The sequence below is a fragment of the Zosterops lateralis genome (genome assembly GCF_965231275.1).
Source record: "Zosterops lateralis genome assembly, chromosome: Z".
NCBI classification, from domain to species: Eukaryota; Metazoa; Chordata; class Aves; order Passeriformes; family Zosteropidae; genus Zosterops; species Zosterops lateralis.
In genome coordinates, this window is record NC_139800.1 from 70,674,201 (window position 1) to 70,695,664 (window position 21,464).

General features: G+C 44.0%; 3 protein-coding genes across 5 annotated transcripts in view; 2 read left to right on the plus strand and 1 right to left on the minus strand.

Moving 5' to 3' along the window:
* Positions 1 to 92: 92 nt before the first annotated feature.
* On the plus strand, positions 93 to 10,165 carry ALDOB (aldolase, fructose-bisphosphate B). The gene is made up of 9 exons (XM_083883775.1): positions 93 to 227; positions 6,641 to 6,762; positions 7,042 to 7,253; positions 7,795 to 7,849; positions 7,981 to 8,141; positions 8,363 to 8,446; positions 8,941 to 9,115; positions 9,254 to 9,453; positions 9,660 to 10,165. Exons 2-9 carry the CDS (start codon positions 6,651 to 6,653, stop codon positions 9,753 to 9,755), a joined length of 1,095 nt encoding a protein of 364 aa, XP_083739901.1. The 5' UTR covers positions 93 to 227; positions 6,641 to 6,650; the 3' UTR covers positions 9,756 to 10,165.
* A 2,156-nt stretch (positions 10,166 to 12,321) lies between these two features.
* Positions 12,322 to 13,965, plus strand: MRPL50 (mitochondrial ribosomal protein L50). The gene is made up of 2 exons (XM_083883019.1): positions 12,322 to 12,425; positions 13,173 to 13,965. The coding sequence occupies exons 1-2, from the start codon at positions 12,346 to 12,348 to the stop codon at positions 13,570 to 13,572; spliced, it is 480 nt and encodes a 159-aa protein (XP_083739145.1). The 5' UTR covers positions 12,322 to 12,345; the 3' UTR covers positions 13,573 to 13,965.
* Positions 13,966 to 16,013: 2,048 nt separating this feature from the next.
* PLPPR1 (phospholipid phosphatase related 1) overlaps positions 16,014 to 21,464 on the minus strand; it is a 126,810-nt gene continuing 121,359 nt past the window's right edge. For all 3 annotated transcript variants that reach the window (XM_083884591.1, XM_083884589.1, XM_083884590.1), the window contains 3 exons: positions 20,440 to 20,616; positions 18,386 to 18,517; positions 16,014 to 17,075 (listed from right to left, as the gene is read on the minus strand). In XM_083884591.1, coding sequence (XP_083740717.1) covers positions 17,043 to 17,075; positions 18,386 to 18,517; positions 20,440 to 20,616 — 342 coding nt within the window. In that variant the 3' untranslated portion in view covers positions 16,014 to 17,042. The remainder of the gene's footprint in view (positions 17,076 to 18,385; positions 18,518 to 20,439; positions 20,617 to 21,464) is intronic.

A 21,464-nucleotide genomic window follows, 5' to 3' on the forward strand; every position in this document is an offset into this window, starting at 1 on the left:
ATTGGAGGAGTGTGGTGGTGGTCTGATAGCCAATGACCGACCTTGAGCAGTGACACCTCCCCAGACAGCTTGCATGGGAGGAGGGACAATGAAGTAGTGGGGGGAGAAAAAAAAAAAAAAGCCCCACCAAGAATTTTATAAAAGTTAGTGATTAGAAGTACTCGGTCTCTTTGCCTGCAAACACCTCACCAGAAGCTTGTAGCAGCAGAGACACTGCCCACAAAAAAGTAAGTATAATAATTTAATTTCTAAACTGTAAAGTTGGTACATATATCAGCAGCTGAGATCTGGTATGTTTATCTACAGTGGACTTGGAAAGCTGTTTTTGGTTTTAAATTTTTTTTGTTTCAGGAACAGCTTGTGAGAAATAAGCACTCAGCCATTCTGCAGTGGTCTTCTAAAGTGATCCATTTGCTGCTAACACTGCCTTTCTAACTTAGCTTAGTCACTCGGAACTCCTGGAGTGAGAGGGTGAATCCTCTGCCTAAGGAGACTAGAGCAATAACATACCTGCATTGCTTTCTGTCGCTTTGTTTCATGATTGTTTTTGCTTGTGGTGTACATAAATTTCTGTTTTGCAAGGAGAACAGAGAATGACTGGAGAAGGCAGCTGGTCCTGACAGACACCAGTGCTGACAGAATTGCAATTTTGTGTGTTTGTTGTGTAGCTTCTTCTGAAGCATGAGTGCAGTGGTGCGGATAAGATTATTTGGCAAGAGGGTATAAGGTCTGCAGTGCATGAAAACAAAGCCTGTCCCTGCATCTGTAATCTGTAACCTTTCAAGCTGTGAACAGCCAGCTTCAGGAATTTACTTGATCAACTCAAATCCTCACTGAGTCTGTGACCCTCCATCACTTATTCGACTATGCCATATGCTTACCCAAAACTATTTAGTCCACCTGAGACTCTCACTACTGCTTCCCCCAGCCTCCCCTGCTGGTAATATAAGACTTGAATTCTCATGCAAGTCTAACAGCAATTTTTTACCTTCCCTGAGAAGAGTCCAGGGCTGAAAGAGTAGCTTCTTCCTCATAACTTGCTTCCAAACAACCATCTTCCTGCCACCTCAGCCAAATCTAGCCATTCTGAGTGCTTTGCACTGACTGCAGAGAACAGAGCTCGGAACATAACCTCCTTTCACAGTTGCTAGGGAAATGAAATAGGGATACATTTGCTCAGGGCTTGAGTACAGCTCTGAGGCTAACAAGGGAATCAACACAGGGAACTTCAGATTTGCAGTTCCACCTGGGACAGGATATTGAATCAAGGTCTCTAGACAGAATGTGAGAATGGTAAAAAAAAATCAGAATGCAAAAAACAACCAAGCAATTTACAATTATATAAGCCTCCAAGGACCTATGGAGATCATGACATTAGCATGTCAATCAGAAACATCTTCCCCTTTTTCTAGGTGAAAGATGTCTGAGTATTTCTTTTTGTCCCATACCCCTGAGACTTTTTAGAATCCAGAAATAAAACATTTTGCTAACCCAAACCCTTCATCTCAGTGCAAATATGATGGGAGGAATGTTCTGTTCTTTCCTGAGAGCTCCTTCATATGTATCAGAGGCACCACTTCCACCTTGACTCCTTCAAACAGGTGGTCACAGAGGGTCATGGGGTAATTCAGGCTGAAAGGGACACAGGGGGTCTGTAGTCCAACCACCCCTTGCCCAAAGCAGGGTTAGACACGAGGTCAGACCAAAGTGCTCAGGGCTTTATTCAGGTGGGTCTTGGCAACCTCCAAGGATGGAGACAATGCAGTCTTTTTTGTCAATCTGTTATATTGCTTGGCTGTCCTAACAGCAAGAAAATTCTTCATATCCAGTCTGAAACTCCTTAGTTTCAGCTTGTGCCTGTTGTCTCTAGCCATCCTATCACAGCTGCTGTGAAAAGCCAAGCTCTGCCTCTTTGACCACACTCTGTAGGTATTGAGGACTGCTGAGAGGTGCCCCAGAAGCAATCACTGCTTGAGGCTGAGCTCTAGTTCTAGACTTCTCCTCACAGAGCAAGTGCTGCAGCCACTGACCTTGGTTGCATCTGTTGAACTAAGTCACTCCAATCTATCAGTGTTTTTCCTCTACTGCAGGGGCCCAGCAGTGGATGCAGTACACAGATTTTAACTACAGAGTGCTGAGCAAAGAGGGATAATATATCTCCTCCCCTGGCTCTCCAGGTTGGACCCCTGCTCACAGAGAAGGCTTGGGCCCTTGCTGCTGGCTTATGTTCATGCTGCCTGACAGGGCCTTAGGCCATCCCCAAAGAGCTGTTCCCTCACCCCACTAGTCCTGGGGGAATAGCTCTGCACCCCTGGCAATGTATGGGCATTTGTCTTGGCCAGACTGCATGGTGCTCCTCTTGGCCTCTTCCCACCCCCACATCCAGGCTCCTCGGGACAGCTGCCCATCAATCACACATATCAACTAGTCCTGCCAGCTGTGTGTCTTCTGCTACCTAGATAAGAATGTGCTCTGTCAGCAGCTTGGGACCAGGCTTGCCCAGCCATTCATGCCCATCTGTTTTCCCCACACCCAAGGAACCAGACTTATTTGGAAACAGCTTTTTAAAGGAGCTCCACAAAGAAGTGAAGTCAGTAATCACAGATACCTACTCCAGTGAGAATATAAGGTGCTTAAGCCATTATGTTTCTGCCTTCTGTAACCACACAAGTGTAAAAGAAAAGTAAATTCAGTCAGGTCAACACTGAATCTACATTTGATAGGTTAAATTTCTGAATACTTTTCATTGTCCCTCCCAACTGTATTTATCTGTTTATATATTCAGCTGCTTCTTCTCCAAACCCTGTTCTTTGGAAGAAAATCTTTTGTGTGCAGAGTTTTACTGCTGACTGTCAGAGGTCCTGAAGGGCTGTGTTTACTAGTAATTGAATAGGGAAAAGCTACATGTGTGGGATACAAACTGTAGTTTAAAACTTTTGTCCTGCACTTTTGGAACAAATTTTATAAAAGAAGGCAGTGAAGAGACACAAGAGAAAAACTTAGAGATTCTGATCCAGTCTTTCCCATCTGCAAATTAGGGCTCAGGTGAGATTTTTTTTTTTTAATGTATGATTAGAAGATGCCAGTCACATGAGGTTCTTGGAAAGAAAAGATGCCAATGATGTACTGAAGTTTCTAAGATGATTGGAAGCAAAATGTAACATTGTTCCTTCTGCTATTCCTCTTGACTCTGCTCTTTGGTTCTCACTATTAATATTAACAGGATCAAGTGTTTGTGCTGCCCTCATGCATTTCCCCTCAGCCCTTCTTTCTTTATGGTAGCTGAGAAAAACCCGAGATTTCAGCATTAAAATATTTACTTTTACAACTGTGCTGTTCCCTGTTCCCACACCTCCACCTCCTGCTGGCCACAGGCTGGGGGCTGAACAAAGAAATTTGTTAGCTTAAGGAGCTGTTGAAGCCTGATAAGCACTCCAGGTAGCCATAAAGCTGTGGGAGGTGGGGGGCGTGTTGCAGTTTCATTCTTTTGAGTTTTTTTAAAATTCAACTTTAAAAAAAAAAAAAGTTAAAAAAAAAAGTAAGCAGATACTACAAAGAGAATGCATTGTATTCATACAACGTAAAATCAATGTGAAATTACTTGAGCTTATGACACTTAGCCCACAGCCTAAAATGGCTAAATAAAAATAAAGCTTCTTGAAATACCTTAGTGGTGGGACAACTCCCAGTTATCACTACTGAGATCACAATTCATTAAAACTTTTTTCTCCCTGGAAAAGTTGTCAATTTAAACAGATGAATCTGATTAAGACAAATAGACTTTGTTCTTGGAAGACTGAAATGAGCTGTGCAGGTCTGGCAGCCTGGGCACAACTGTTTTTTCTCAGGATCTGTGAAGTGACGTACCCAGCTCTTTAAGAAGGGGCATTAATGCTTCTATAGATGTGCTGGGAGCTTACTCTTTACAAGGTGTATAAAATGTTATTGAAGTGTAAGGCTTCTCCACTCCTCTTCTGCCTGCTCCCCTACTCAGAGCACGACCTTGCAGCAGAGACCCCTCTTCTGAATGCAGACATGAAGAACCTCAGAAATTATGATGCTTATGAAAGAATCACAGAAAAATAAGATCTTAAATCAAGGGTACTAGAACATTCTGCACCTTTGAGCTATTATGAGGTTTACAATCGTTCTTTTGCCCTCATTTCTTCACCATTTCAGCTAGAAATACTGTGCCTTTTATTCATCCCTGTAGCTCAGCAGAGTAGCTGTGAACCACTCGCCATGGCCTTAAAAATAATTTTGAGGAGATTTTTGGCAAATCTCCACCTGCTCATTCACACTCAATGAGATACTTGCATAGAAACTGGAACTGATTTGCTGTCTTCCAGTTCTAACTCTGAAATTATACTTTGTTGTTTCAGTCTCTCAGAGTACTCACTTGGAACAGCATTATTCACTGAAAACTCATATTTCCATATTTTGAAAATGTGCCTTGAAGCCTGGTTTTGAGTGATAAGTGTCTCCTTGTTATCTTTAGGCAAACACTGGAAACTAGTAAGATAGAGCAGACATCTCATTGTTTATTGCCTCACTGGAAAGGAAGTGTACCCATCATAACATGACTGGAGCCACTGGTGGTCTTACAGTCCATCCAGCTGGATTCCAGGTTACCTGGATACACCTCCTACTGCTGTAACACAGCTCCAACTGCAACTCTAAAATCCCACCCCTGATTCAGCATTTCATTAGCTTTGACCTTGGACAAGATCATATTCTTGCCTGAGCACAATTTTCCAGTATTCTCCACAGACACTCTGAACTATTAGCATGATTTCTTATCATTTTACATAATGACTTATTTAACAGTAGTGTGGTTTTACAGAGGTGCTCATCACCCAACTATTATTAATCATAATAACAAGCCAGTTTCCTCTTTTTAAGACATGTCCAACACAGAAAGCAGGTGAGGGATAAGGAGAGTTGTAGGTGAACTTAAGTAGCTATGCAGCATAAACCATGTATTTTCAAATTCTTCTGAGTGAGCTGAAAAGGCCAAGAGCTGGGGGTGATGGAACTGTGATCACCACAGTAGAAGGATGGTTCCCAGAGTTCTGGCCACAGGCTGGCATATGGAGAGGGGGGTTCAGCTAAGCCTGTTTCAACAGGACCACAGCTAGAAGGCATTTTGGCTCTCTGAAAAGCAGAGAACTCTCCCTAATTTGACTAAGTCTTTATCCTGCACTCTTCATCTTCCCTCTAAACCTAAAATGACTCAGTCTGTGGTAAGCAGCATGTGAAAAATTCCAGTCTCAGCTCACAAAGAGGTAAGGCAGACACCTGGGCACTGCATCTGACTGCTCTCTACAGGCAGACAATGTCATTTGAACCTTGCAGGATAACATTACCAGTACCAAAGTACCTTCAGCTATAAATCAGGGACATGAATTTACAGCTGTTATCATACTCCAATGACATCGTTGCCAGAAAATTTTGGCACCATTTGGCATGCTGCACAGAACTCTGTACCCTATCATGAGTAGAAGACAGACTCTATTGTTTCTCTCCATTGTGCCCATTAGCAGGGAGGATAAGACAAGAATTCCCTGTCAACAGAGCATCTATGTGCAGGGAAATAAGCTGGAGTTGGCTGCCTACCTGCTTATATAGGGAGAAATATTTTCTGGCCATCTCTGATGAAATGGCATGTTCTTACTCCTATCTCAGGCAGAGTTTGGGAATAGAAAATGCAAACACTGTCCAGAGGCCTGCCCTTTTGGAGGAAAACATGATTTTTGAGATCTTTTATGGTTTTTTAAAAATCAATTACCTTCTAGATTTACCACCCACTGATAAAAACACAGGTGTTGCTTTAGCTATCACATATCATAAACTGAAGGAAGAGTTTTTTCTGTTTCAGACTTACAGGCCTATACACTCAGAAAAGTAACTTGCACTATTAAATTGATCAGAGAAATTTTAACTTAATACCATATAACCTAAACATTAATAAGACCAAGAATTTTGTCATATCAAGACAGAACCCAGACATCAGGTTCTGGGCAGTTGCAGCTGGTAACCCTCTTCCCCAGCTAAGAAGACAGAAATGAGGGGTGAATTCTCCTAAGGCCCCATTTCTCCGTAGTGGAAGCAATGTGCTACAGTTCTGAAAGCAGAGATAGGGAGGAGAATTACAAACCCAAGCAAAAGGTTGGGAATGAAAAGTCAACCAGACACAGCAGCAAATACTGCCAACAGAGGCAGAAAATAGAAGAGGAGCAGTGTTAGGAAATGCGTAAAGGTAAGCAATGGAATAACTGGCATTCTACTGACAGGAACAAAAAGGTCTGCAGAGTCAGAAATTTGCTTACTTGTTACTTGGTGCATGTTTTTATGACAGACCTTCTTTTATTTTCTGAGCAAATCCAGGTAAAATGCAGAGTCTTTCCCACTTTGGTTCTAAAAGGATGTAGTAGGATGTTTCTCCTGCATTTCTTTCTAGTTTTTCGAGACACACCAAGCCTAGAAGAACTCAAATGGATTTCTGGTCATATTGTCTATGTTTACGTGGACTAGACAAACACCAAGAGCCCTGCAGAGGAAACACCTGAGTGGTGCCGCTGCTTCACAGTGTCCCCCAGAATTTCCTGTCATTACTTGTAACAATAATTCTCTCCCACAGATAAATCAACATGACCCACCAGTTCCCAGCACTGTCTCCAGAGCAGAAGAAAGCTCTGGCAGACATTGCTCAGCGGATTGTGGCCTCAGGAAAGGGGATCCTTGCTGCAGATGAATCAGTGGGTGAGTTCTGGACATCAATCAGTACACAATACGCAATATTTTTTTCCTTTTAGTTTTGCTTCATATTTGAAATCAGTAGAGTAGATGAAAAATGCTTAGAAACTGTTGTCTCAGCAGACACAATTCAGACAGATAGGACTGCAGCTATAACAACAAAAGCTTACAAATTATGGGTTGAGAAGGGAAGCTCTGAACTGAAACCCAGTTCTTTACTACTTGCTGGGACCAGGAGGACAGGCAAGCCTAGAACCTGTGTCTGGCCTTTGTCCACGTCACTAGGTACCATGGGGAACAGGCTGCAGCGGATCAATGTGGAGAACACCGAGGAGAACCGCCGAGCTTTCAGAGAGATCCTCTTCACTTCGGACACCTCCATCAACCAGAGCATTGGGGGAGTGATCCTTTTCCATGAGACCCTCTATCAGAAAGACAGCACTGGAAAGCCATTCCCAACACTCATCAAGGAAAAAGGCATTGTGGTGGGAATTAAGGTGAGTATCTGTATATGGTGGGCTGGCACCATAATTCAGAGAAACACTATTTCCAAAGAAAGTTGTATTTGAGGCTGCACTCTCTCTGGAAAAACACTGTCCCTTTGGCCCTCCCCCCTGCCCCCCATGTTTTTCCTTGGTTTTAAAATTCTCTGCACTGCTTTTGTGCAACTAACTAGAGGCATATTTGCACTAGATGATGGAACTTTTCATACACCAACTCCTATCTACTCACCATTCACTGCAAAAAAGTCTCTCTATGCAGTAAAACCTAAATCTAATTCATTCCACATCTGACAGAATTCCTGAGCCATTTCCTTCAGGCATCTACAGAGGAGGCACTGCCCTTCCTCTTACCTAGTTCACTCCTTTTTCTTCCCCTTTGCTCCAACATTTCCTTCCTTCATGCACCCTGAGCACGTTAAGGTCCACAAATTACTAACAGTCAGCCCTCAAAGGCAGACTAGACATGGGCAAGAAGGTAAGAATTAGACCAATTCTCACCTTTCTGTAACCCTTCCTGTTTTTCTGACCTCCACAGCTGGATAAAGGCACAGCACCTCTAGCAGGAACGAATGGGGAAACCACCATCCAAGGTAAGAAGAGATCTAAGGAACCTGAGCCATGGCCTGCACAGCAAAGCCATAGCCTTGGCTGGAGTCATGGTACTTTCCAGAGCTCCGTGCTGAAGAGCAGCTTTCAGTGAAGTATTGCTCTCCCTCTGCAGGGCTGGACGGGCTAGCTGAACGCTGTGCCCAGTACAAGAAAGATGGTGTTGACTTTGGCAAGTGGCGTGCAGTGCTGAAGATCACCAGCACAACACCCTCTCAACTGGCCATCCAGGAGAATGCCAACGCATTGGCACGCTATGCCAGCATCTGCCAGCAGGTACCTCCCCTCCAGCAGCCTTTCCTGAGGTGCTGCTGCCCCTTCCCCATGCTCCCTGTGCTAACACACTAGGTACTTTGAAAGGAGAATCCCTCTGAGGGTTTTGGGAAAGACAGGGAGGAAGGGCAGCACAGCATGAAGGAATACTACCAAAGTCAGGGCAAACAACACGAACAGTTTTACTTCCATAGCCCTAAAGAATCCCATCTTGCTTTTCCTAGAATGGCTTGGTGCCCATTGTGGAGCCAGAAGTCCTGCCTGATGGAGACCATGATCTCCAGCGCTGTCAGTATGTCACAGAGAAGGTAAGAAGAGACTCCTCCCTCTGTGGTCCCCTCACAAATCAGCAGCTAAACTTTGTGCAGTTTGTACTCACAGATCTCAGAGATTTGACCAAAAATGTCCTTCATATCTGCATCACAAAAATGAGCTGCTCCTAGGCACACAACGAAGTAATAGGAAATCCAAGAGTATTTTCCATGCTTTTGGATTTTCACTTCAATGACAATATAAGTATTCTCTATCTCAAAAATATGTATCAGGACAAAGCCAAATTACCTTGATTTCAGCAGGGACAAATCCATTAAATATGAAGAGTTGTATCCTGGTAATCTCAGAAGCAGTGGGCTCTCCACAACTGCAACCCTAGAGATAATTTTCATGAGAAAAATTCAATTTCAACTGAATTTCAGAAAATCCAATTTGATCATGCTACAGTACCAAAGAATAAGCTGTCTTTTCACAGCAGGCTGAAGTGAAGGTCTGATCAGAGCTCTGTATTTAATCCTGCTGTTTTCAGGTTCTAGCTGCTGTCTACAAGGCTTTGAATGACCATCACGTGTACCTGGAGGGGACACTGCTGAAACCCAACATGGTGACGGCGGGGCACTCCTGCTCCAAGAAGTACACCCCTCAGGATGTAGCCGTGGCAACTGTCACTACTCTCCTCCGCACCGTTCCTGCTGCTGTTCCTGGTGAGTCCTCATTCATTCCCCTCTTCATTCCCACTCTCTCTCATACCTCTGACATGCCTGCTCCTCGGGCAAGTGAAGGTCAGGGATTGAGGCAGCTGGAACGCTCTATTTCTAAGCCTCAAAACCTCTTTCTTGCAGGAATCTGCTTCCTGTCTGGAGGTCAGAGTGAAGAGGAGGCTTCTCTCAACCTGAATGCCATGAATCAGTCCCCTCTGCCTAAGCCTTGGAAACTGACCTTTTCCTACGGGAGAGCCCTGCAGGCCTCTGCCCTGGCTGCGTGGTTAGGCAAGAGTGAGAACAAGAAGGCTGCTCAAGAGGCCTTCCGCAAGCGCGCACAGGTGCGAGGCTTCCCCTGCTCCCCGTGAAGGGACACGTGTTGTCACCCTTCTAAGGCTGCTCCTGATCCCACCCCTCCTGTCACTTCACATCCACCCAGGGGTGTTATTCTGTTAGTTCTGCCTTGCTTGGTCACTCCTACTGGTTGCTCTATACACATCTGCCTTTCTTAGTCCATGCTAATTGTTTCCCTCTTTTTTTTTTTCAGATTAACAGTTTGGCTTGCAGGGGACAGTATGTCCTGTCTGGGAAGACTGATGCAGCTGCCATGCAGTCACTGTTCACTGCCAGCTACACCTACTAAAACCACAGGAACCTTCCTTCCTCCTGTCACACAGTGGAAGATGTTCAGAAATGAAAGGAAAACATAGAAATCTAATTTCCCTTACCCTACACCAAACTGGAGATAGAATGGCTGAGCTTCCTCTCCACCCTTCCACTCCCACAATTTACCAAGGGGATATTATTTTTTCATTTGCACATTCTAAGGAAAGGGAATTCTTTCCAAACAACAAAAAAACAGCTGCCAATGAATCACGAACCCACCCTCCCTCAGTCTGAAACTCAGTCCCTGGAACAGCAGCCAGATTCAGTAGTTCCCTAGCAGTTCAAATAGCTACCCTTGCCCATTACCACATCTTGCAGCCACAATCCTGAATTATAAAACCTGACTGTGTATTCAATCATGTCAATAAAACAGTAATTGAAAACTAATCTCTGCCTCACTGGTTTTTTTGTTTTTTTTTTTTGTGTGTGTGTGTATGTGTAAACTTTACAGTATCTTTCACACACCTGTGGGTTTTGGTAGTTCTTGCAAAGATTGAGTCAAAGTGTCCCAGCTGGTGAGCTTGGGCAACTCTGAGGATATCAAAGGGAAATAACCCAATAATGACACAGCTGGAGAGGTTAATCCTGCCAACAAAAGTCTGGCAGACACTAAAACACTTGGGAGATGTTCACTGCTCGGGAATCAGGCCACAGATAAACAACATGACCTTCAGATGGTCTCTGGAGCACCACTGCTGGTGAGATGAGGCTGCTACACATGTTGAGTCAGGGCTGTGCAAAGACTGTCCTTACAAATCACCTTTGCAGTGGTGTTTTTCACAATAATTACTACAAAGCATACAGGAAGGGATCTTGGCCTACCTGTTGTATGGCTTGAATAACGAGGCTGATGTTGCAGACCAATGGTTTGTTTGACCTTTGGCACGTTGCTGTGTCTCTGTTAAAGGAGTAAGCTTTGTTAGCTATAGCAGAGTCAGGTGGTTGTCATGAAGAAAAAAAAGCATAATGGCAAAACCAGGAGGCCTAAGGTTGTGCAAGAATATTTGCCTGGTTTTGTGCCACACCAATCAACTCACGAGGCCTTGGAGCAGCCCCCTGAACAGGCAGGGCCAGGCGACCCAGAGGATTCCATGTCGTCTCAAGGTCACCTCTCTCTGCTGGCTGCTCCTCCTCGCCACTGGCACTCGCTGCTCCTGCCAACAAATACAGGGAAAACGGGGAAAATCGCCACCCTGAAACCACCTCCTGATGGCCTCGGTGTCAGTACACAAGCAATGTGCCTGCGTGTCACACAGGCAATAAACAAACAGCCCAAATCCTTCACGTGGATCCAGGCACTGCACAATTAAGGGCTGCCTTTAGTCTCTCCTGACAATGAACAAAGAGCATGTGATTTGCCAAAAAACACTGGTTCTCTGGGTCTCCACACACCTGAGTTCAGTGAAACCTCTGCTCCTGATGAGCAGCATCCCACTGATACTCTGATCCAGGATCAATCTCAGAATCATTTGCGTTAATGAAATTGCCTTAAAAATAGTATTTTTCAATCCCCCCAGTTGCAACCTCCCTGCCATGGGCAGGGACAGCTTCCACTAGACCAGGTTGCTCTGAACCCTGTCCAAACCTAGCCATAAACATTTCCAAGTATTTCCAGCTTCTCTGGGCAACCTGTGTTAGGGCCTCACAGCCCTTACAGTAAATAATTTATTCCCAACATCTGCTTTTACCTTTTTCAGTTTAAAACCATCCCCTTTGTCCTGTCACTATCTGTATGTGTAGAAAGTCCCTCTCCCTCTTTTCTATAAGCCAACATCAGCATCAAGATTACCACAATTTCCCCCTATTTATATATTTTACTAAACAAAGGAATTAATTAATATTTATTGACAAGTCACCTAGTTTTCATAATAATTAGTGTTCTGTCTGATATTGTTTAATGATCCTCTCACTTCTCATGCTATTCAGTGTGCCTGCTCAGTCTTTCTTTTCAGGTGGTGGTTTCTTGGTTTGGTGGCTGAGTCAATGGCCTTGCTCTGCCCCTGCTGTAATTAATTACCTTTTACCCGCCGAGGCTGATTCAGCACAATTGCTGCGTCGGCTGTATCAGTTTGATCCTCGTCTTGGGGGCTCTGCTAAGTATCCTGTGGTCCGTAAATTCTGCATTTTATCGGTGTTACATCCTCCCTCCGAGGCCTTGCAAACCCCCCAAGGTCTGAGATCACTGAAGCCTGTCAAGACCTTAATCATAACAAGGCAATTCTGCCAACAAGAAATCTGCCTTTCCAACACCTGGGTATCACTTACAGCTTGTTGGCTACTTTCTGTTACAGGGACAAAATCTCCTTCTCTGTTGATTAGGCCTGAAAGCAGACAAGGACCAAACACCAAGGAACGCTTTCCTAAGGAAACCTTCACACGTTCCGCGTCCCAGCGAGGGCGCGGCTTGAGGGGCCGGACTACATTTCCCATGAGGCTTTGCGAAACCATCACACGGTCCGTATCCCAGCGAGGGCGCGGCCTGAAGGGCCGGACTACATTTCCCATGAGGCTTTGCGGGGCGCGGCCAAAAGGCGTCACCCGCGGGGGCCGAGGGAAGGCGCCCCGGCATGGCGGCGCTGCGGGCGGCGGGGCGGCGGAGGCCGGGGCTCGGCCCCGCGGGGCTCAGGGCGCTCTGGGGCGGCCGCAGGTACCCGCAGGGCACGGGCTGGGCTGGGGGTGGCTTCTGGCCTTCTCCGTATGCCGGGCCTTCGCCGGGCCGTGACCCTCTGGAGGTCACTCAGCCCGACACCCCCTGAGCGAGTCCCTCAGGATTTGTCCGGGCGGGTTCTGAGTGTCCTCAGGGAAGAAACTTCACAGGTTCTCTGGGCAACCAGCGCCTCCCGAGGTGCTCTGCTGGCGGGCGGGGGTAGTGTGCAGGGCTGGGGCCTTTGGAGGGGATACTGCTTTTGTTAGGAGTGGCAAATGAGAGATTTCACGGGAATGAAAAATAATTCCTCTGTAACATTTTCCGTGGGACCGTGCATGGGTTGTTGAGTAGATTGTGGCATGTGAGAAGATAATTTTTTTTACTTGAAAAAAATGATGATTTTTTTTAACATGTAGGTACCGATTTTCTTCTGTAGTAGTGGTTATTTTCTGTTATGCTTTTCATTCACAGTAAATTAGAAAATGGAGCTGTGATAGTAACTAATCTCTTTTAAATGCCCTTTTCCCTCAGAGCAGTGAACTAAGGTGGGTGGGCGATTGCCCTGCAGAGGCAGCCTGTGTGGGGAGCAGCACTTGGGGAAAGCCTGTGCAGTCCTGGGTACACACCTGATGGTGCACGGGATGTGGGAATGTCTGTATTGAGTCTGGTTTAAAACACCACGAGTACAAAAATGTTCTGGCCCTGTCCTGAGTAGCCCAGAGGCTGAAACTGTTTCTATTGTGGCAGCAGGAAGGAGGAAAGAGAAGTGGAAGCAGAGCCAGCAGCTGCTGAGCAGGAAGAGAGGAGCGAGCCCAGCCTGATCTGCCCCCGGCCCCCCAGCCGGAGTTACCTCCCTCCCCAGGACCTGCAGAGCCGCCTCGAGTCCCACGTCAGGGAGGTCTTTGGGCCCTCTGTTCCCCAGGACTGGCAGCAGACTCTCCTGGAGGAGAAGAGGCTGAAGCACGGGCTGCTGGCCCGGCTGGCAGCAGAGCTGGGACACGCTGTGCCCAACTCCCAACTGCACCGGCTGCGCCGCGCCGGGGACGTGCTGGGTTTCTACGGCCGCCCCGTGAGGGACAGGACCGGGATCCATGAACTCGTGCCCGCAGAGCTGCCCCCGAACCTGAAAATCATCTGGCAGCAGTGAGTCCCCCCATGGAGCATCCCCTGTGCTGCAGGGCAGCAGCAGAGCCCTCTGGCTGGGGTGAGAGCTGGGAATTTCACTAATAAAGGTTCACTGAAATGTGTTCACTCAGTAATGGTGAAGTCTTCAACAACCCTATAAAATCAGCTGCTTCCAAGGCATCTTGTTAGATTCTGCAATGTCTGTTAAGAGGCCCCATGTTACAAGTTCTTTGGGTGTTAGTTTTTCTTCCATGCTGGCTACGTGTTTAGATTTTCTTCGCATCTAACTGATGATGGAGGTCTGCTTTTAATCAGAGGAGGCAAGCAGTGAAGTCAGGAGAACAAGAAAATAAACAGTCGTAGAAATGCATGGTACTTTTTGAGTGTTTTCTATTAAACTAGTTGTTTCAAGTGAGGTTGAGAGTCTGTGTGATCTTTCTGGGAATAATCCAGACATGTTCTCTTTATCCTACTCTGCTCTCAACCATTGCTTCCCTGGTTTCTTTCAGTGTGCAGATACACTCAGGCACTACTGCTTTTGTTTGTGACAGTTCTCAGTTTCTTAACTGAGCAAACTTCTTAAATGCTGCCTTCTCAAAAGCTCTGAAGAAATTTAAGAATGCTTTCTTTTCTCCTTTGGACTCTTGGAGAATTAAGTGTAAGTGTACATCTGTATGTTCCACTGTGGGGTGAACTGGGGGATGGTTCACTCTACACCATGGGAGGCTGAATGTTCACAAATCTCTCCCCTGTAGCTTATGGGAAACCTCAGTGTGACAAATGGCTAATTCTGTCATCTTGCTGGCTTCAAAGGCTACATGGGAGAAATTAATTGGAAGTTACTTTTTTGTGAAATTATGTCCTTCCATTGAAACCAGAGATACGTGCGTCTCCTAGTTTCCTCTTTAACACTCACTATCTTAAGAAAACACTTCAGTTGTAGTTGCACTTGTGTTGATGCCCCTTTGTGTATCTGTCCCAGGATGTGATTTTGATCATGTAATGTGATCAGAACAGAGTGAAAAACTGGACTGGGACCTGGGACAGGCAGGAATGGAGCTTGACAGCAGCCTGTCTCATGTGTTGCTGTGTCTGAACTGAATCAAACTGCCATTTCCCTGATATCAGGCATACCAGTCCTTAGAGGTGCAGACCTCATGGTTCCATCAGCACAGGAAGCTGCAGGGACTGGAATACAAGGAAAGAGGATCAGACATGGGTGTTTGAGATGCAATACATTTAACTGCTTATAACAAGCTGAAAAAGTAGAAATTTGAAATGACATCTAAGTCTTGGACAGAACAAAATGATTCAGAACAGATTTTTCCCTTTGAAATTTTGATTACAGCTGTAGCAAAGGACCCAGAACACTTAGCAAAGGCTTCTCATGGCCAAAGAAAGCATGGCCTGAGTCTGAGCCTTACATTCCTAAGCCAGAAGCAGACATCAGAGACATCAGTAGAGTCAGAAGAAGGAAGAAACACCACAAGACCAGACACAGACATTCCAGATTTTCTTTGAGTCATAGGCAAATGAAAGACTAGCTCACGTGTTTGCTTTTTTGATAATTTTTTTTGCTTCTGTTTTGAAAAAAATATACAAAAAAAGAAAAAAAAAGCCAAGAAGAACTAACATGGAAATGTGAGGTAAACATTCCAGTAAAAGTACAGAGGCTCCATTCTTTAAAGGAGACACACAGCAGTTATCACCATGCTAGAACGAGATGAAAAATCCTAGAAACAGTGAAAAATCATTTAATAAAGCCTTTGCCCCAGTTCTAACCATTTTAAATGGGCATTTTTTTGTTGTTGTTGTTGTTCATCCCTGACCCATGCTTAATTGTCTTTATAATGCTTAGACAAAGTTGTTACATTTTAAAATAGCAGTTTTCATATAAATTCTGTAAGGCAGAATTTACAAAAAAATGGACTGCTACTATAGACTCAGTTCCTTCCTTCCTTCCTTCCTTCCTTCCTTCCTTCCTTCCTTCCTTCCTTCCTTCCTTCCTTCCTTCCTTCCTTCCTTCCTTCCTTCCTTCCTTCCTTCCTTCCTTCCTTCCTTCCTTCCTTCCTTCCTTCCTTCCTTCCTTCCTTCCTTCCTTCCTTCCTTCCTTCCTTCCTTCCTTCCTTCCTTCCTTCCTTCCTTCCTTCCTTCCTTCCTTCCTTCCTTCCTTCCTTCCTTCCTTCCTTCCTTCCTTCCTTCCTTCCTTCCTTCCTTCCTTCCTTCCTTCCTTCCTTCCTTCCTTCCTTCCTTCCTTCCTTCCTTCCTTCCTTCCTTCCTTCCTTCCTTCCTTCCTTCCTTCCTTCCTTCCTTCCTTCCTTCCTTCCTTCCTTCCTTCCTTCCTTCCTTCCTTCCTTCCTTCCTTCCTTCCTTCCTTCCTTCCTTCCTTCCTTCCTTCCTTCCTTCCTTCCTTCCTTCCTTCCTTCCTTCCTTCCTTCCCCCCCCACCCCCTCCTTTGGAAAAAAATACATTTTGGGTGGCAAAACTGGCTTCTTGGCTATGCCAAGGAATGCCACCCTGGTGAAGGAGTGGTGTCACTCTTCCTTTGCACCAGTGTCACTAGTTACCCCACAAATCTATGATGAAGTGATGAAACACTTAAAGCACAGCCTCAGCCCCGCAGTGGTGGCTGTATATCCCCATAGTCAATTCCTGAAGCCAGGTTTCACTGGGAGCTTTAGCTGGGCCTTGGGGAGGAACGAGGATCTAGGGAGATGATATAGTCAGCTCACATGCTATCAGCTACTACTATAAATTTTGACGTCCAGTTTCTATACTGCAGACCAAGGATGCAGACCAAGGATGTTGCTTCAGTTATTCTTCAGTAATTGGCACAATCACCCACACCAAAACAATCAGGCCTTGATTCAGTGAGATGCTTAAGGACATGTTTCTAGTCTGGAAACTGAGTGATAACTGAAGTCCATTAACTCTTAGGGAGCATTTAAGTAGCTCACAGAATCAAGGATGGATTTTTGTTTCTTGTCCATAGTATCATTCAGGTTAGATTCCCGACTGCTGTTATTTTAACAGGAATTAAATATATGCAATTACTTTAGATCCATGCTGAGTTTACTCAGATGAAAATCTGACCCAGCACTTCTTATGGTAAGAAAATGTAAAAGTGATTTTTTTTTCCCCCCTGAAATATATAAATTCAAAACTGAGAAGGAAAAAAATTGTGTACAAATATCACATAACAACATCAACAGTTCCATAGATGTAGTTCCTCAGTGCACACCTTAAACAAGAAAAGGTTTTTTTTTTGTTCTTTTTCTGTTTTGCTTTTAAAGTCTGACATAATAATATTAAAGCTGACAAAAAATCAGGGCAAGCTACATCACTTCCTCATACAAAAAAAGTACAAAACATTAGCCTCTAACTAGACATAACATAATACTGGTCATCACAGTTAGACATTTAGTAACTGTGTGTCTTGGAGTGTTTTACTGGAGGGTAGTAAAAAATAGCTTCAGCTGCTGATCTCCCATCTCAGGTTACTTCAGTCATAGAGACAGAGTGATTCTGCAAAGAGGAAAAGGCAAACACATGAATGTTTGTATACAGCAGTCTGGCACTGACATACCCTACTAGTGAGAAAAAGCAATGGGGAAAACCCTTGGTTATAAAACCTGCATTGGAGATGTATGGTCAGTAATTATAATTTAAGAAAATTATCTTGTTGATTTCTGGTAGATATCAACAGGTGAAGTCCAGTTCCCTACCTGCATTCCACAGTCCAGTAGTTATAAAGAGCTACTGGACAAATATTTTCTCACAGCTCATGAATGTTTTCACTTGCTCAGCCCTTCTGGCTACACAACACAATGTAGATATGTAAGTAGCACTTAATTTCTGGGCTATAAAGCCATAGAGAGAACATCTAATGCACAGAGTTCTGCAGATTTAGTGGAAAGTCTTCTAGAAAATCTTTGCCTAATCAAAATTGACTCCTAAACTAAGCAAAGTATTTCCAGACTATTTCCAGACATTAGAGACCAGTATTCCCCCCGTCCCCCCCCTTTTTTTTTTAATTCCTCCTTTCAGTTTATTTCACAAAGGGTTTAACAAAAGTCACTATTGATCTTGCCATACATCATGTGTGACAGGCCATCTAATAAAGGAAGTACAATTTAAAGACCAAATAAATTACAACAGTGTATTTCAGGTAACTCATAAACTACAGTGTCTCCTTTTTCCCAGAATTTCTTGGTAGGTTGCATTTACCTGTCTGTTTTGAAAGGACTGGGTATGATGCAGTTACGCCAACAGAAGCTGTTTAAAGTTAATAAAGTTTTTTTTAACAGAAACACTATCAATGTTGATGTTCCCATTAGCTATTTTTTGCAGGCTTGAGAGAATGCTAATAATTTTTCTTCTGATGACTTAGAGATAGAAAAATGTATATTATTTCTTCTTATAGAAGATACTGAACAGTAATAAGGATAAAAAACCTTAATCTCTGTAAAATTTTTAAGGACAGACTAATGATTTATCTTCAGGAAAGAGTAAATCCTTCATACATCCCAAAAGTTTTCTGGAATGTAATTAGGCAGAATTATTTTTACTTTTCTCTCAGTTTTCTATTCTTATAGGCAAAAGTTTGTGAGGCATCTGAAATCCTACTTTAGCTGTGGACATGTATGGGGGCTGAAGATCTACAGTATTTTGTAGTTTGAGGGATAAATGCCTTAAAACAAACTCTGCAGTGATGTAGATTCACTCTGCTTAATGGGCTTGAAATGAGGCATATGTACTAAGGTACAAAACTACTTTTTACTCTGATGCAATGTAAAATATGCTTGGTGATGGTCTGGGTAAGAGATTTACAGTACCTGTGCACTCAGTGTCTCCAGAGGACTTTCCACTCTGGGAAAAGCCATTAGTGGCACTCCTCGTGGGTCTTCCGGCTTCGGTTTAGAAGGAGCTGCATGACTGCCTTTAAAGTTATGGACAACACATATCCCCTGTGTAATGTAGAAAAAAACCAGAGTGAGGTCACTGTGTTCCATTGCCAGGAAATACCTGGTCAGAGAATTACCATGTGGGGGACAACTGAAATAATTTAACCTGGGTTTGGGTTCAAGGCATCAGCTATCTCATACTTGGGCTGCAAGTGTATTTACTGACATGGCTGGGCATGATGGACTGTCTTTGTGATGGAGCATTCTCAGCCTTTTTTACACTTCACACTGGACACAGCAGAGACCCTAATGTATGCCTTATCATCCCAGAACCACAGAATAACTGAATGATGCCCTTCACTGGCCAAATACTCCCTTCAGGCTCTGACTTTGTCACTTCCAAACAGTGAACACAGCTCTGTGCATGGCTAAATCTTCCTCACCTCTGGATGACACCATTTAGCATCATTCCTCTATGCTTCCAGCACTGCAGCTGTGGTGTTGATCCCACAAATCCATCTCATATTCATGATCAGACTCACAGCACCAACATGGTGATGGTGATGCCAGTAAGAGCAGCCATGCATGGCAGTGGGTAGCTTGGGGACATGGAAAAAAATGGTTCACAGGAGCTGACATGATTGCTGGTGGAGTGATTCTTGCAAGGAGCTGGCTGTTCCCCTTCACTGCCATAGACCCAAGCAAGAAGTAGGCTGCAGCCTGGGTGGGTCCTGTGCCAGCAAGACCTGCCACAGGGATCTGACAGCACCTCTCTGGGGAGACCCCTTCCACCACTCCAAAATTTTTTCAGCTTGTGACACTTGCAGGGTGCCAGAAGGTTTGCAAGGTGAAAATACAGCTTGGGACGGGCTGTCACTGCCACTGATGGGTACTGGGAGCACTGACACTGTCCTGGCCTGATAGATGGGGCTACTGCTTCCTAAATTGCATGGGTGAGATTTAAACTGCCCTTCCCAGAGAGAACCAGACAAATTATTCACATAAAAGTCAAGGAGATTCAGGTCAGAAACTGTAGACATCTTTTTATCTGAAATGAACACAGGAATAAATTACGTTTGAAGGTTTGTTGTTGCTTTTTAAAGTACAGAATAGAAAAAAAAAATCAGTGACAGGACAATCGAGATTTAAGGGATCTTTGAAACCTAATCCCTCCTGATTACAGGGATAAAGTGTCTGTTGCTATGCAGTGGATACTTTTGAAGCATATTTTGATTAAATGAAACCAGGCACATTTCTTGGTAATAGTGAGAATGACCTGGGACTGCTTGCTGTGTGAATAAATCCTCAGCAAGAAACCTCACACAGCCCACATGAGAGCCAGTTACACTCAGAGTCTGGAGAGATGCTCTTCCTAGATTCTGTTGGAAGACCTTTGATATATTTTAGATTTTAGTATGTTTGGTTATCCTGTGAGGGGGAAGCAATTTCAGCTTGACTCTAAAAGCTGCAAAGGGAGGTAGTTTTATCTACAAGGGAATTTATCCTGACCTTCCCTTCTACTGCACTTCTTTTATGGTCTGAAACAAAATGGAAAGCGAGGATCACAGCTTGGACCCCCATAAAACACCCTATACTTCATGTTTTTGCCAGACACAAGGCACACAGAGGGGTTTTGCAACACAGAGAAGGAGTCTCAAGCACACTCTCCTTTTGATATTGAAATCTACACAACCTTTTACAGCATTTCCCAGAACAGATCAAGTAAGAACATGTAAAGCAATTCAAATATTTGAAATATATAAAATGTACAAATGCTACCAAATTAGACTTATCAATTAATCAGCAATCAATTAACCTGATTTCATATTAGGGTTTTCTTCAATAATACTTTTAATTAGATGGGGCTAGAATTAGATCATACAGGCTGCAAGTGATTCAAGTGATTACAATGTTTAGTTAGTCATTTGGGGTTTTTTTAAGGTGTGGTATTTTTAAAAGGAACACAGAAGGACTGATGGACTAACCAGAAACAAGGCAACAGCACTCCCCAGGATGAAGCCTGCGATCACGTCCGAACAGTGGTTTCGATACTCAGACACTCGATTCAGGCCGGTGAGGAAGGCAGCACACAGGGTTCCCAGACACAGCACGGGCTTGGCTAGCCTGCTACTCTTTGTTTTAATTGTGCTTGTGATGTACATCTGTAAGGAAGGGCAAACCAAAAATAAAGAGGGGTTCCACCAGAAATGCATCTTTCCAACCTGGTCAAATCCTAAATCAGCAAGGATGTGACAACCCCTCTGATTCATTAAGGGAAAAAAAAAAAAAAAAAAAAAAAAAAGGCATTGGGAAATGGAGGAAGATATTTCAGGTAATTCAGAGAACACTTTTAGGAGTACAAACACAATACTGTTAAATGATGTGAAATATCTTCTTGCATTTAGATACTGGACCTTTTCTGTGCAAGTAGTGGCTTGTATGGTGGTAAATACACACTCTGAATGCACACAACTAAATGTTTGCAAAGGGACTCAGGAATTCATGCTTATACTCCTGCAGAAACTGTAATGTGCAGAAGATGGAGTGCTTACAATCTGTATGAGCTAACTGCTCCAGTTTCCTAGGTATTAAATTTAAGGAACTGAGAACACTGAGAGAAACCATTCCAGCCATTTTCCCTGCAAGATGGAAGGAAACACAGAGTATGAGAGAGGTTTCTTTCAAAACAAAGTTGATTTTGATAATGTAATTCTGGAGCATGAAGTTTCACTGGTCTCCAAATATTTTTTAATGAACACATGATTCTGGAAGTTTGATTTTTTTAATACATTCTGAAACAGAGTAAAAATGTGTGGGTCACAGTTAGCAGCCTGTCATTTGTGCCAGAGCCACAAAATAACAAAGATGAAGCAAACCAAGCTGGACGGAAAAGCAATTCATTAAAATCATTTTCAGCCAGCAAGTATGTAAGCCTGCATGACTTCCAAAGCTTTGACAATTTCAGATGTTCCTGCTTGCTTTGTTTTTCACACCTGAACCTGACGGCAGC

What these genes read in the sequence shown, in the direction of transcription:
- ALDOB (XM_083883775.1), top strand. Translation starts at nt 6,651, where the DNA reads ATGACCCACCAGTTCCCAGCACTGTCTCCAGAGCAGAAGAAAGCTCTG. An exon ending in TGCTGCAGATGAATCAGTGG is followed by an intron (nt 6,763 to 7,041) that starts GTGAGTTCTGGA and finishes CCACGTCACTAG; the next exon opens with GTACCATGGGGAACAGGCTG. An exon ending in CGTTCCTGCTGCTGTTCCTG is followed by an intron (nt 9,116 to 9,253) that starts GTGAGTCCTCAT and finishes TCTTTCTTGCAG; the next exon opens with GAATCTGCTTCCTGTCTGGA.
- MRPL50 (XM_083883019.1), top strand. Translation starts at nt 12,346, where the DNA reads ATGGCGGCGCTGCGGGCGGCGGGGCGGCGGAGGCCGGGGCTCGGCCCC. An exon ending in GCGCTCTGGGGCGGCCGCAG is followed by an intron (nt 12,426 to 13,172) that starts GTACCCGCAGGG and finishes CTATTGTGGCAG; the next exon opens with CAGGAAGGAGGAAAGAGAAG.